The sequence below is a fragment of the Nyctibius grandis genome, chromosome 1, assembly GCF_013368605.1.
Source record: "Nyctibius grandis isolate bNycGra1 chromosome 1, bNycGra1.pri, whole genome shotgun sequence".
In the NCBI taxonomy this organism is placed as follows: Eukaryota; Metazoa; Chordata; class Aves; order Nyctibiiformes; family Nyctibiidae; genus Nyctibius; species Nyctibius grandis.
Window position 1 is genome coordinate 103838357 of NC_090658.1, and position 16449 is coordinate 103854805.

Sequence of the window (16449 nt, forward strand, 5' to 3'; positions counted from 1 at the left end):
ACATGGCTCAGCAGAATTCCCCCCTATATCTGACCCTCTTCTCTTGCAACCTGCCTAGTTACCAGCATCCCCTTAATAATTTCCATCAGGTTTACCAGTTCCTCTGTCTCATCAGAGACTCAGTTTCCCTTCCCCGGTCTTAGTCTTCCTCCCTTGCTGCACAACTTCTTAACGGACCTCCTGACTACTTCACTATCACGCAGTTTCTCACCTTACCTCCACTTCTCTCTCCTACAATGCTCCTTCTCTTAGTCTTTTCAGTAACTCCCAATCTTATCTGTCTCTTTCCCATCCCAATGGATGGTGACATTAATATCACACTTAACTCATTGTCTCTCCATCCACTGACCCTTTTCCTTTTACAGTTGGTGTCTGAAGTTTTATTGCTACCTTGTCTTAAGGATATCATGAAAGTTACCTCATTCAAGAGCCTAGTAACTACTTAGCCAAAAACTTAAGATCAGCACCCCATCCTTACCTTTGTTAGCAATCATGTTCAGTATGTGTGATCATGCTGTCTTTAAAATACTGTTCCTTGGCTTCCAGAACCCTTTCCTTTATTCCTTCTTCAATATGTCCCTGGCAGATCCTCCCCACATACTACTTCCCAATACTCACTGCTCTTTTCACCGTTTCTTCATTAAGGTTACATCATCTATAAATGCAAGTACAGCTACTCCCTGCTGAGGGTTCACAAATACACAAGACACTTCCTCCATGCAAACTAAAGCTTCACTCTATATATGTCTCCCTCTCTCATTCATCTGTTCATTCAAGCGTAGCATGACAAAAAAATAAAGCTCTCAATCCCCCACCCTCCTCCAATTGCATTTTTTTTGAAACTATGGCCAGTACCATGATGGCCACTCAGACTTTCATTTAACCTTCATCTTAGATACCTCTCTAAAATTCACAACCAGATTAATCTTTGAGGATTTTTCTGTATGATCTGAGTGGTGAGGTCTTCCCAGTTCATCCACTTGGCTACAATTCTTGTTCAGACTCCTTATCTTAGGTCTTAATATATTGCTTTCTCCCTAGGGCATATACATATATTCAAAGATGCACACAAGAGATGCCACTGACATACCAAAGCCAATAACAACTTCCTGTTGTAGCTAAACACGAGGTTACAAATCAAGGGTGACTTTCTTATCACTCCCTACTGCACCAGGCTGTGGCCACTGTGATAACAGTGTAAATACAGGAACAGATGCTTACTAGAGTAACTATCATTTGTTCATGGTGCATCACACTGCAGATGCTCATGCCCTTCACATTCAGTCTCTTTGGATGGTGGGGGCTGGAGGCTGTGGCCTATCTTTAGTCACTTGCAGTCTGTGTTAACTTAAGGTTTGGAAAAAGCAGAGACTGGGGTCAGATGTGGTATTCGTACTGGACCTCAACACCCACAAAAACTTGACTACTGAGAAGGCAAGCAATTGTTCTCAATGTTGTCTGTAAATTAACTATTAACTCCTCTTAAATACTTTTGTTGGCTGTATGTAAACCAAAAGCTCTTTGGGATCGTGGGAGCTAGGAAGCTTAGCAGCATTCATCAAAATGAACTGAAATCCTGCTCTTCCAAATAGAAACTCTCATAGAAGCTGCATTCAGAAGTATTTAAACACTTCAGGCAATAGCAGCAGATTGGAGATGCAGGCTGACAACTCCACTTGAACACAGTGGAAATGAACCTTATGGGTCAGTGAAAGAGGTGAGTGGCTATTTGGCAGATAATGTAGTACATCACTACGCCATTGATTTTGACAGTCTCATGAGACAGCCTGGCTTTTTAAAGGAAAGGTGAAGAAATACTCCAAAAATTTGGTCCTCTTATTATTAAAAAAAGTCTGGTTTACTTAAGAGCTCAGTCAATAAAGGATGTCATTTGACTATGACTGTGAGAAATACAGTTAAGCTAAAGCCATCAGCTTACACAAAACCCACTTTTGTCAACCAAGAAGTTGTGTCATTCCTGTCATTGTCAGGGTGGGTATGATGACCCCTAATCTACCATTAGCTTTGCCCTCAACATTGTCCAGCACTCATTAAAAGTATAAGCTGTAGCAGTACTGTCATGACTACATATCAAGTGTCAAAACACAGACAAGGGAACGATGGTGTTTTTCTGCGTGCCTCAAACTTTTCTTTGCAAAGGAATTACAAAGGGAGACATTGAAAACTCTTCTCTTCTACCCTTCTCAAACCACTCCATTAACATGCATCAATCTCCCATCATGTGTTGTACCTTCGGCATAGAAGAAAAAAAATCCTTCTGTATTTATGAACTCAGGTTTAGCAGCAGAAGAGAACAAGTAAGAATAAATGTCTTGCCTAGTCTTTTCATACCTCAAAGGAAATTCATGCATCCACTACAACCAATGGTCTCCTAAGGTAACATACAGTTGACATCCTATTGCAACACATGCAGGAACTTTTTATTTATCTATTTCTAAAATGAATGCATGTACCACAGTTCCCACAGCAGTTCTGCTGACATGGTAAAATGGTCACAAGGTGCAACTGTCAGATTGCCACCGCCCAAACACAATCCAGCTGCTCACAAGCTAATGATAGCTCTGTGAAGGTGATTCGGGGAAACAGCTTTTTCATTCTGAAGCTCATCCAATACCAACAACTGTCTTTTATTTTTCAACACCATTCTCTGTGGTAACTGTTTCTCACTTACTTCTCCCTCCAGAACAATAGCCCTATGCTTGAGAAAGTCAAAGCAAGCAATTCTTGTTTATATTTCCTTATATTCAGCTGCATTTCTGTAACAAGACAACAGGTTGTACCAGCCTATGATGCATTGCACGACTTTCCATCTCAGCCCTCCGATACTGGTCTTGCCACACTATGACTTGCAAATGCTTGCTGATGCTGCTGAGCCACACAGCAAAGTGTGTATTCTGCGATGGCCTTATCTTTTCTAAAAAAACTTCATATATTCTTGGTAATGACATCATCTCACTATGCGGCGAACATAGGCCTATTATGAAAACTGAATTCTCTAATGTCTTGTTTTAATACAGGAAACAGTAACAGTAGACAAAGGCACCTCTCACTCTCTGGGTCTCCCCCTGCTGACACTGACTGGAGAAAGGGACAAGGATGGCTCAAGACAATTCTGCTCCTTACAAGTTTGTCAGGGAATGCCGACAGCCAGAGGACTCATGCACAATTCCATCACTTTCCTGCTCAAAGGGGTTTTGTTTTTTGGTGGGTTTTTTTTGTTTTGTTTTTTGTTTTGTTTTTTTTTCATAACGACCACATGCATAACTTAAGCGGGATGCACAACGACCAGCCAACCAGCAAGTTAAGGTTTGGGGCCTCTCAATAGTGTCCATCATCATAATAGGAAATTAAATATTAACATACTAAAGGACATTGAAAGAAGGGTTAATTAGGAAACCTCTGAAAGCAAGACCGATATAAAAAAACACTGGAGTATAATTCATACACAGAAAATGGTTAGATCAAAGTCACCACCTCTGAGCCAGTACACCCCGGTGAATAAAGCTATACTAGCAAAACTACCCAGGCAGGGAGCTAGAATACCCTTACGTAGCAGAACAGTCATTCTCCTCTCCTCATCTCGTATCATTAAGCCACACAACAAACTGTACAAGAAAGGAAGACCCTACAGCTAAATTGACTTAAATTGACTGCTTGCAAGCTACAGCTCTCTTCCAGCTCTTCCTCCCAAAAATACGCAAAGCTCCCAAAGCAAAAACAACATCCCACATTAATATACAGCTACAATTACATTAGAAGAGATCTATCAATATAGGGTTTTCAATACGCTCTACAAAGAAAACATTTGTAGTAGGAATGCAATGATTCAATATGTAGCTTTATGGATAGCTGTGGAGAAAAGTCATCTTCCCCCTTATGCAAAATGAACTGCACTAGTGAAAATGACAGTTCTGTAATTAACTACGCCAAGAAATTTTGCTGGTATGGCTGCTTCTGACTGGGAATCACATCTCCATAATCCAGCTGAAAAATCTAGACCAGCAAATGCCTGCGGTGGCCAGAAAACTCTACAAGCACCTTTTCTGTATCAGAAGCACAGAAAACAATTCCAGCTCACCACAGATAATTTTTTTCAGGAAACCATTTAATTATCCTATCTTTCTTTTTCCCTTTAATAGATCGATGCCAACTCACCATTCAGTGCTAGCACTCCGCTTAATCTTCTTGGTAGAACAGCAGCACCATGTGATAGCTCTCATACACCTGCATCCAGACTAATACTGTGTTTTCCTGAACACAGTTTAGGGCTAGTTCAGAAACAACTTTCTGTAACGTGCACTCAATTTGCAAGCCCCCAAAACCACAGCAGGAAGCCAAGAAAGGCAATTACGTGTCTACAGAGAAATGTCAGGTCTTCTAGGAAAACTCTACTTCAAGATATTTTAAAATACTGAGAAGTATTAAAACTCATCCCAGCTCCCATATACTTTGCATGAAAATGAGCTGGCTCAAACCTCTTTGATTATCCTATATAAAAACAGTGTGATCATTGTAGTGTGTCATTAATTAGAATACGGCATTCTAGAGAACTTAAAAGCTTTCATTGATATTTTTCCTCCAAGCAGATGTGAGAGCCATGTGGCAATGAAGACAAATACCAAGTGGAAGTGGCGAGGAGGATAATCAGAGTTAAAACAGGCAGAGATATTTTGGGAAATAATGATGCTTTAGCAGGGTCATGTATTTGTTTTAGACCCAGAACAAATCAAGCAAAGCAAATTTGAGTACAAATTGACCAATATGCACGAGAGTGCTCTAAACAGACCAAAACAATAGTTTGTCCCCTGCTGTAACAAAGAATACAGGGAGGACAGAGTTTGTTATGTTAAATAAAAATGCTTAATTAAGTCTAGTTTCAAATCTCGCCCCAAGCAAATTGATTTTCTGATCTATATTTCATTGAAATACCAGTACAATACAAGAAACATCAAGCAAGAGCTTGTGTTACCAGCACAAGTGTTTCAATTCTTTTATTGGAAAGAACTGTCTGTTTACTGGAAAGATTATGTTTAATATTTACTTTCTACCTTTTGTGGTATCTGAAATGCTGTTTAGCAAGGCACACATCATGTCTCCTTCAATGTGGTGAGGATTTAGGATGCAGACTGACCGCTGGGTCATCCTAAATTGAGTTTGCAGTTCCAGGAAGCTTTTGTCTCCAGAAAGTACAGTGAAAGGAATTTGCTTGGGCAGGTGCTCATCCAGACGACCAGCCTGTATGGAAACAAACGACAAGTGTTGAACTGAGATCATGTTTTTATCTCGTGGGGTTTGGCTGGCTTTTTGTAAGTCAGGTCTTCACAGGAAAGTCTTCTACAGCAACTTACTTCTGCTTTTATGGTTCGATGCAGATTATACCACTGTGAAAGGTATTATTTTGACAGTCTGACACTTCATTTATTCTATACATATGACAATAGATACAGAAAATGGCTACCAGAACAGTACAGATGGAACGTGGAATGAATTCCTAAAAAGCAGCATTCCAGAACCATCTCCACATAAAACAAGTCACCTGTGCAGAACATTTTAAGAATAATTTAAAGTGTAATGTAACATACAAACACTGTTGCAAGACAGGCTTAGATTAGATAATTACATTCTCAAGTAGTTTTCTCTAACTGATGAAGCACTATATTAAGAACATGAATCCCCGTGGCATCCCAGATTCCTGTCCTTCACTTGCACCTCTCCCAACCCAGCCAAAGCCCTAGGTCTATTGAACAGAGACACTGCTCTTTGTCAGCCCAACAGGGTCTCTGAAACTGGGACCCATACAACTCCAGCTTAAAGATGGCTCTAGATTTGGGCTACTTGGAGAGAAAAGCAGGAGTTACCTTCCTCTCTGAAACAGAAACTGTAAGAACTGTAATGTTTTATTCTTTATTCCTTAACCAGCCCCCTTGCCCTCCACAACAGACTGATGTCCTATTTTGGCTAACTTTTTTTTTCCCACAGAAAGAAAAAGAAACAAACATAAATCACTTCTCAACAGGCTGCCTCCACTCAGTTCAGTGACAGGTTTATCATTCTTTTTAGTGGACGCACAAGTCACGTGAAGAGAATCTAAGAATCTCATCTGTAATTGGTACTTAACATCAATGGCAGATATCATCTGCCACTCTTCTCTGGGTACAGAAACACAACAATAAACAAAGCATGCACTAACTTACATGAACACAGAGAGCAAGGTCTGCTGCTTCTCTTCTGGTACTGCAACATGGATGAAGAAAGAAACATCCAATCCTCTTAAGATAATTGTAAATTTTGCACTGCACTGGAGGCTTCCAGGTGCTGTATCCTCCTAAAGAGTGAAGAAAAACAAACAAAAACCAAACCAAAACAAACAAAACAGAAATGCCACCATGAACTAAGAACACAAGAAGGCAAAAGCAAAGATAAATCTGGCTTTAAAGACAAAATTTATTTTGATCAACATGAAAGCTAAAATGAATATATAACCAAAATCTTGAAAGAACCCTTGTTCTTGGGCTAGAAAGCAAAAAAGGAAAAAGTAGCTAGCCTGATCCTACACAAACCCTTTCATTCAATTTTGTATGAATTTTTCTTCTAATCCTGAAAAACTTATCTTCTAGAAATCATGTGCGTTTAGACACAAGTATTTTTTTCCAGTTTTAAGCACAGTTAGGGTTAATGGGCAGAAGAAGAGGAGCTCTGGGAACGCAGTACAAGTAACAGAAATGCTTCTCTTAGGGAATCCTGTACTAATGTAATGCCCAAGATTATTTCCAACACACTCTATAACTGCCTGACACATCCAATGTCAGAACTCTTTAAAAAGAAGATCCACGAACTAAAGCAACAGCTGAAACCAACGCCAGAGTCCTGACAAACATTTGGATGCAGTCAGGGATAAGCAAAACGAGGGTACAACTGGGGAAAAAAGAAGTGCAGGAATTTTCTCTACAGTATTTTAAAACATATAGTTACCAGCTGAGAAAATAGTTGGGATAATAGAGACGAGCTGAGTAACAGGCCTGCTACAGATAAAAAGAGTACCAGTCTGAAACAGGTTGCAAGGGAAAGGAAAGGAGCAGCAAGTCTCTCAGGAAGAGAGGGAAAAACAGGAAGCATGCAGTTACTACAACAACATAAAAAGAAAAGCAAATGGAAGGACAATTTGAAGGGAGTGAATAAGAGTTTAATGACATTCCCAATTGCTAAGAAAGAATGGGTCTGCAATGGGGATGAAAAAATGTTGCTTTATCTGCCACATGACAGAGTGGCTGGATGTAAGAAAGGATTTTGAATGGAAAGTGACAGCAATCACCAAGAGCACTTCATGTGAGGACATGTGAAACTAAGGCTCAAATAAACAGGCTACAGAGGGTTGTTTATTCCAACTTGCCTACTCCCAGTCTGACAAAGAAGTAGAAGCAATCTTCAGTAGATTTCTCCTGGGGATTCTTGGCTTTTTTTTCCCCCCATTTCAGCCTGATGGCTATAAGAGGATATCAAAAATGATCTCAAAGCTCAAAGATTTAGTAACAGACTACACAGAAACAATTTAGGGGTATCTGTCCATGAGAAAAATGGTATTGGCAAGTTGATCTCATCTGTTGTGACAGCCTTGGTCACTGCTATTTGGGAAAGACTTGTAACCACCAACCCTGGCTTTTGGCTGCATAAATGTACAACATAAATATTTGACCAGGACAGGCGAAAACAATGACAGAACTGGATTTACTCTGGTGAAGCTAGACCACAAATGGGTCAAGGACAACTGAGTATCTGAAAACAGAAACAATACAGAGGCTGGGCAATACAATGGAGGAACTCAAAGCAAAGCTAAGGCTCTATTAGCAATGGGAGTAACAGAAATAATGCAAAAGTGTCACAGGAAAGTAATACAAGAAAATCAGAAATGTTGTTTGGGAAATGTAGAAAAAAAATCTGAAGCGACAGGGATGTCGCTCTATTTTCACAGGCTAAACCAACAAGAATAGCATGCATCAAATAACTCCGTAAACCATTAGTCTGAGAGGGCACCCACAACAATAAATCCAGATGTGCCTGGGAATCTTAGTGTTCCAGGCTCTGTAACAAGACAGTTGACACTACGAAACTGCTAAAGTGTTCTCTGATGTGAATACGGCCGATTTTAATCACCATTAACTCCTTGCCGTGGGTTTTTCAGTTCGAGTGCTCCAGGGGCCGTTCCCACGAGGCAGCCTGCATGCAGCAGCCCCGTGTGGGAAGCCAGAAATTGAGTGACACTGACGTGGGCTGGGCTGCGCCGCACCATCAGGCACCCATGTTTGGAACATCCCTGAGCACGGCGTCTTAACTAGCACACAGGTACCTTTGGGTAAGATTATCATATTAACAGAGGTTCCTAACAACAGATTAGTAACACTAAGACTGTACTGTGGATTATTTCTCTTTCTTAGGTATGTCAGAGAAGAGACATTTCTGACAATAATACAGTTCATACATTCCTGGGCTCAATCAGTTTTTTCTTACTGAATCAAAACAGGGCACTTAACCTTGGAAAATAATAGTAACAGCACAGAAGACCTTGTCGTAACAAACAAGCGTGGGTCAATTAATTACAAACCAGTTTTGATTAAATTAAATAGAATAACAAAGTACGACTGAAAGCAAGTGTCTGAATTCAAGTGGGGAAAGTTTGACATAACTGTGAAAAATTATGTTTTCTTAAATAATTCTTTATAAAACCCAGACAGAGTAGCTCTGGACTTTAGATGCCAAACAGGCCTGACATTTCTTCAAGTCAGACTCCTAATAGTTTCTTATTTTTATCTGTAGAAAAAAGAAAAAATAACTATAGAAATAAACAACAAACCTTCAGCAATTAAAAGCCATGACCAAACCCCGAATCACAATAGCCTTAGAAGTCAAGGAGTGCAGAGGTGAAGTGAAATTTGACCAGAAGTCAAGCTGGGCAAAGCCTCACAGAAGATAGTAAGAACAAACAGGTTGTTCAGACATACAGAAAAGAGAATATAAATAAACGGAGCAGTCAGGCAGCAAAGATGAAACAGAAATCCAGGATGATTAGGTATAATCTAAATCCTCAAAAATCTGTATTTTCTGTGGCTTTGTGTGTGTGCGCAAGAATACTGTTACTGTATGGAGAGGCCAAAGGCTAGTTAATGACAATACAGGTAAGGATACAGGAGTAATGCTGGAGCAGAACACAAAACTCAGGAGCATAACCTGCTTTAACAGAGAAGACCAGAGGATTGGTCCCCAGAACTCCCGACAACCAGACATCACACTACAAGTCCAGGAGCACAGCTAACTGTTTGAAGAACTTACACTTTACACTAACAGAAATACTTGCTCTGCCTTCATCAGCTAACTGGAATACCTGTTTCTAAGAGGAAAAAAAAAAGTGACTCAAGCATCAGCAGGCCTCTCTGTCCAACCTCAGCAGCATGAAAACTCTCAGCTTTCAGGATGTTCTTGATTATCTTTTAAAGGAAAAGATAATCAAGAACATTAAGTGAAGATGTATTGCAGTGCAATCATAGAATCATAAGAGTGGTTTGGGTTGGAAGGGACCTTAAAGATCATCTAGTTCCAACCCCTCTGCCACAGGCAGGAACACCTTTCCTCTAGACCAGGTTGCTCAAAGCCTCATCCAACCTGGCCTTGAACACTGCCAGCGAGGGGGCAGCCACAACTTCTCTGGGCAACCTGTTCCAGTGTCTCACCACCCTCACAGTCAAGAATTTCTTCCTAATATCTAATCTAAATCTACCCTCTTTCAGTTTAAAACCATTCCCCCTCGTCCTGTCACTACATGCCCTTGTAAAAAGCCCCTCTCCCGCTTTCCTGTAGGCCCCCTTCAGGTACTGGAAAGCTGCTATGAGGTCTCCCCGGAGCCTTCTCTTCTCCAGGCTGAACAGCCCCAACTCGCAGCCTGTCTTCATAGGAGAGGTGCTCCAGACCTCTGATCATCTTCGTGGCCCTCCTCTGGACTCGCTCCAACATCTCCATGTCCTTCCTATGTTGGGGGCCCCAGAGCTGAATGCAGTACTCCAGGTGGCGTCTCACGAGAGCGGAGTAAAGGGGCAGAATCACCTCCCTCGACCTGCTGGCCACGCTTCTTTTGATGCAGCCCAGGATACGACTGGCCTTCTGGGCTGCAAGCGCACATTGCTGGCTCATGTTGAGCTTCTCATCAACCATCACCCCCAAGACCTTCTCCTCAGGGCTGCTCTCGATCCATTCTCCGCCCAGCCTGTGTTTGTGCTTGGGATTGCCCCAACCCACACGCAGGACCTTGCACTTGGCCTTGTTGAACTTCACGCGGTTTGCAAAGGCCCAGCTCTCAAGCCTGTCAAGGTCCCTCTGGATGGTATTACTTCCCTCCAGCGTGTCGACCACACCGCACAGCTTGGTGTCATCGGCAAACTTGCTGAGGGTGCACTCAATCCCACTGTCCATGTCACTGACAAAGATGTTAAACAGGACCGGTCCCAACACCGACCCCTGAGGAACGCCACTCATCACTGGTGTCCACTTGGACATCGAGCCGTTGACCATAACTCTGAGTGTGACCATCCAGCCAGTTCTTTATCCACCGAGTGGTCCATCAGTCAAGTCCATGTCTCTCCAATTTAGAGACAAGGATGTCATGCGGGACAGCATCAAATGCTTTGCACAAGTCCAGGTAGATGACATCAGTTGCTCTTCCCCTATCCACCAGTGCTGTAACCCCGTCGTAGAAGGCCACCAAATTTGTCAGACATGATTTGCCCTTGGTGAAGCCATGTTGACTGTCACCAATCACCTCCTTGATTTCCATGTGCCTCAGTATAGTTTCCAGGAGGATCTGCTCCATGATCTTGCCAGGCACGGAGGTGAGACTGACTGGCCTGTAGTTCCCCAGGTCTTCCTTTTTCCCCTTCTTGAAGATGGGGGTTATGTTTCCCCTTTTCCAGTCGGTGGGAACTTCACCAGACTGCCACGACTTCTCAAAAATGATGGATAGCGGCTTAGCAACTTCATCCGCCAGTTCCCTCAGGACCCATGGACTTGTGCACCTTCAGGTTCCTTAGATGGTCTCGAAGCTGATCTTCTCCTACAGTGGGCAGTTCTTCATCCTTCCAGTCCCTGCCTCTGCCTTCTGCGACTTCGGTGGTGAGGCTAGAGCTCCTGCTGGTGAAGACTGAGGCAAAAAAGTCGTTGAGTACCTCAGCTTTCTCCATATCTTGGGTAACCAGGTCTCCCGTTTCCTTCCGGAGAGGGCCCACATTTTCCCTAGTCTTCCTTTTATCACTGACACACCTATAGAAGCATTTCTTGCTGTCCTTGACATCCCTGGCCAGATTTAATTCTATCAGGGCTTTAGCTTTCCTAACCTGGTCCCTGGCTTCTCAGACAATTTCCCTGTATTCCTCCCAGGCTACCTGCCCTTGCTTCCACCCTCTGTAGGTTTCCTTCTTGTGTCTGAGAAGCTCCTTGTTCATCCATGCAGGTCTGCTGGCTTTTTTGCCTGCCTTCCTCTTTGTTGGGATGCATCGCTCCTGAGCCTGGAGGAGGTGGTCCTTGAATACTAACCAGCTTTCTTGGGCCCCTCTTCCCTCCAGGGCTTTATCCCAAGGGACTTTCCCAGGCAGGTCCCTGAAGAGGTCAAAGTCTGCTCTCCTGAAATCCAGGGTGGTGAGCTGGCTGCATGCCCTCCTTGCTGCCCTATGGATCTTGAACTCTACCATTTCATGGTCGCTGCAGCCAAGGCTGCCCCTGAGCTTCACGTCCCCCACCAGCCCCTCCCTGTTGGTGAGAACAAGGTCCAGCATGGCACCTCTCCTCATCAGCTCCTCTATCACTGCAATGGTGTTTACGAAGTGTAAAACACACCTGACAATGCCTGCAAGTCTGTTAAGATGATGCCTATATTTTAGGCAATAAATATTTTGAAACTATCTGTTATTTAGACTTTACTGAAGTAGTCAGTGTACCACAGGCAAAATAATGATAAAGGCAGATACAAAGAAAACCCGTAGGAAAAGCATGAGGTGGACAAGAAGCTGGTTCAAGAATAGTCAGGTAAGGAAAAGTATCAAGTTAAAGGGATGCTATTGGTAGACTTCACAAAAAGTTTTCTTACAAACCCATAACAATGTGAGTTCCATCAAACACCTTGTACCACTACTGGTATCTTCCAGATGTGAGATACACCTATTGATGTACAGGATGACCAGAGACATCCTTAAGGAGCAAGCCAGAGACAGAACAAAATTCAAGTACAAGAAGGTAAAATCATGCCTTTTGGAACTAAAAAGAAAAATAACATTATGACATGGACGTGGGAGTTAGAAAGAAAACAATCTCTGCGTATTATAGCTGTCCTGATAATTATGAAAACCTAGTATGATACAGCCTAAGTAAGTTCAGCAGGAAAGCCCGAAAGACTCCTAAACCGTTTAGCAATTCTGGAACAATATTTTACAAGGAATAATAAGAACAGAGGAGGTTAAGACTGCGTGAGAAAAGGTCAAGAACATTTCTGTTACATGGTGCCTGACGCTGTGACTTAAGAAGCCCTAGTGGCTGCTTGCTCCTGTTCTTCATTCTCTCCGATTCAAAGAATCTCTGCTCAATATTTGTGCACACTTGTTATCTTCCTATTTCCTTCAACTACTTTTTACCTTGAAAGCCCCAGATAAATGTCCCTTGGTTCAGGTTAGCTGGCAGCTGCATGAACAAGCTTCCCCAGTTGTCCAGATCCACCAGCACAATGTGAGTCATGGTACTCAGGTAGTCAAGATCAGGAAGTTCACCATCTTCAGTGGGATAAAAAGGACGCATTTAAAATTCACCTGCCTTTCTGGTCAACCAACATACATCAACTTAGATATGCTTTTGAAAGTTCACATATTCAACTGTTCTATAAGCTAAAAGTTACAATACATGACCCTATTTGGCGACTGCATTGTTTTTAAATCAACTGAAGTAGCATTTAGTAACGCACAAATCAGACAGAAGAAATTAGAATCTAGCTATACAGTGGTGTAGAGCTGGAGAGTTTTGTGGTAGGCACAGAAAGCTGTTGTCCTCCACTGAGATGTTTTAATAGTCCATTTAATATTCAGCTGTGCACCCCCTACTATGGCAAGTCTCTGTGACAATTAATTGCTTACATGCATAAAAGCACTTAAAATGTTTAGACACATACTTTTTACTGTATATCTAACATAAACATCAACCTTTTAATAAAAAGCACGATGACACCATAATTAAAAACACTCCCAACTTTTGAACTCAAGGTACATCTTCAGCATTCTTGATGTCATTCTTAGAAGTGACATGAACTTAAAAAAAAAATATGTGCATGCTCAAGGCAAAAAAACCCTAATACATACTGAGAATATAAATTCTCAGCTGAAATTATTTTTTGGCAAGCTAAAGGAAACTGAGAAGATGGTGTTATAATAGGACTGTCTACACAGAAAGCACTACCAGGTTCATAGATATTTATACATACAAAGAAAGCCAGTTTCTCTTGAATGTATGTGTGTCATAGACCACTTTTACATATCTAGGAGTTAGATTGCCATTTGGGGTCCTTGATTGTCCTCTTCCTTCTAACACCAAATTATGCTTCCAACTAATTTGAAAATTAAATGTTTCTGTCCCAGGGTTCTCACATCTGCCTACCTTTTGTTTTTTGAAGGCTTCATGTATACGGCATGTAGCAATAAATTGAGTCCGAGTTCTGGAAACTCAAATACCGAGAATTCAAAATGCAGCTTTGAGAAATAACATTCTGAGCTGATTTATAGACTGGATGTAGGCAAATGGTACGCTACATACTTGTACTGACATTGAAACAGAGTGTGTTTAAGACAACAATATTTTTCTAATGTTAAAAAAAAATTCTACAAACCTTCACCAGGTTCTTCAGACAGTGCTGAGTTCTCCTTTTTTGCTTTCTTTGCTTGTATTGGTCCCTCCAGCAGAGACGACTGTGGTCTTTTCTGAGTCTTGGATGGAGATGCTTGAAATTTTGGCTTGTGACGTTTTTTGTCCACACAAGCCCCGCTTGCTGTGAACTTGAATACTGTATTTTCTGATTCTGATGCAAGACTTGATAGATCAGGTTTCTGCAAGAAGCAGTGTTTCACGTGATAGTGCTGATGTGCGCTCTGAAGATCGTCGAAGTTTCTGTTGCACGCAGCACATCTAACAACATATATTTCATGCTTATGTTTCACTGACGTGTGACTGCTGAGATGACTGTTCAAATCGTCAAAATTCTGTGCAGTTGCAGAACAGACGCAGCATCGAAACCGTAGGTTTCCTTTCTGCAGCATGGCTTTCTGACAATTCACATAATCATTCCTCCTGTTTATTCTGGAGACATAAGTTGTCCGGCAACCACAGGTTAAACGGTCTCCTTTTTCTACTGGGAGGAAATCCTCTTCTTTTTTTATTGATACTTCCATCTGCTCAGGCACAAATGCATAGTCCATGCTATGAATCTCCTTATAATGCATTAGAAATTCTCCTTCTGTGTCAAAGAAGAGATTACCACAAAGGCCACAGAAGTATTTAGTCTGTACCTCCTGGTTATGATGCTCTTGGAAGTGTCGCTGGAGCGTTCCTACTTTCCGAAAGTGATTTCTGCATACGCCACAGCAGTATCTGTGAAATGCATGGCTTTCTAAGGACATGCAATGTTGTTTAACACTCTCTTCAGATTCAAACATCTCCTCACAAATGCGGCATTGCCATTTTCCCAGAACAGGACTTTTTTCAGGGGACAGTTCCATAGGACTAGGAATGCAGTCTTTCCTTTCACCTGCAGAAACGTACGCTGCATCAGAAGCGGATGGCATAGGTTCATCTTCTAGAGCTTCTTGCTCATAATAGTAACTATGTCCACCATGAAATTCAGTCACGTGCCCCATAATATCCTCTTCCCTGAGATCTACAGAGCACGCTCTGCACCAGAGAAGAAAATCAGTCAAGTGTGCTCCCCCATGGAATCGACTCATATGCAGGCGGATAATGCTTGAATTTTCAGCAAGCTTTCCACACACAGCACACTTGTGACAGATCCTATTTGCTGATAAAATGTGCTTTTCTACTGACTCTTCTGTAAAAAACTTTTGAAGGCATTCACAAAACCAGGCTTTTACTTTGCAAGCACTACGTTGACTTTGGTTTGCTCCATCATCTTCATTTATATCTTTTAAATCACTCTTCCATTTTGAAGGAGTAGACTCCCTTTCACTGGTAGACTCATTCGAAGTCAAATGTCTTTTAAGCAGTGGTCTTGACCGATCCACAATATGGCACAAATGAGACTGATTTTTATTTTTTCCGTTGATATGACAGAACATCAAGATGGACTCTTCCATTGTAGTAAGAACTTTAATTTTATGTTGAGTGGTTTGCTTATGCTGGATGATCTGATTCTTATCAGCAAACAGTTTATCGCAGTTCTCACAGTGACCTTTTGTTTTAAATATCTCTGCAACTTGGGAGATGCTCTTCTTTGACAGTGCCACGGGCCCAGAGTTATGACAACGTGTTCTAGAATGGATTAAAAAATAAGGAGGTTATGATATAACCTGAAACATTTTTAAACTTTCAGATGTCCTTTGAAATATTACCTAGCAGCTACAGCAATTAGTGCGTGGCAATAGTGTCCTCTGTATACTTTAACTCACCTATTAGCTTGTCAGCAAAAACATGCAATGCCTACCTAGTCTCTGCACTTTAAAGAGAATTAGGTGCTAATTTCCAAAACTAGCACTTACATTGATGCTTATGTTGCTGACTCAGTACACTTTAGAAATCAAACGCTGCCAACTTAGAAACAGTGGAACAGTGACTAAGTTCTGTTGTTCTGTTATAGAAAATAACAGAAAGGATACAGACATCCATCAGCATTCTGCAGTGGATTGTGTGGGGTAAGGCAGGGTAAGAGACATGGAAAGTGGGCCGTTTTTTGATAGTTTACTCAGGAAGTTAACATTCAGATGGTCCTAGATGCCCTGAAATCCACTAGCACCTCTAAGAACACATCTGCCTACTTGTTATTGATCTATGGATATTCACATTATGAAGACAGCTGTCTCTCACAAACCTGAAATGAGCCGTTAATTCCATATGCGAGCGCAGTATCTGGTAGCAGGATACACACTTCACCTGGAAGGGGACCTCTTTGCACAGAGATATCAGAAGGTTCTTTGCATAGGATGGGAAAGGTAGAGGAAGGTCAGCCTTCATTTCATCTATAATATGGAATGGCAGAAAGCGCAACCGCACGTTAAAGAGTTCTTTCATAATATTTCAGCTCTCAGATGACACAGTTACAATTGTACTTGTTTGTCACAGGGTTCAGAAAGCAAGTTACCATGTGTCAGCTGAGTCACAGTAATTGTGCAATGGAAACTTTAAGTA

At 41.7% G+C, this 16449-nt stretch overlaps 1 protein-coding gene across 2 annotated transcripts in view; it reads right to left on the reverse strand.

Moving 5' to 3' along the window:
- ZNF451 (zinc finger protein 451) overlaps positions 1–16449 on the reverse strand; it is a 50184-nt gene that overhangs the window by 12257 nt on the left and 21478 nt on the right. For both annotated transcript variants that reach the window (XM_068411003.1, XM_068410940.1), the window contains exons 9-13: positions 16133–16280; positions 13925–15576; positions 12687–12821; positions 6216–6346; positions 5070–5256 (exon numbers count right to left, since the gene is read on the reverse strand). In XM_068411003.1, the coding sequence (XP_068267104.1) occupies positions 5070–5256; positions 6216–6346; positions 12687–12821; positions 13925–15576; positions 16133–16280 (2253 nt within the window). The remainder of the gene's footprint in view (positions 1–5069; positions 5257–6215; positions 6347–12686; positions 12822–13924; positions 15577–16132; positions 16281–16449) is intronic.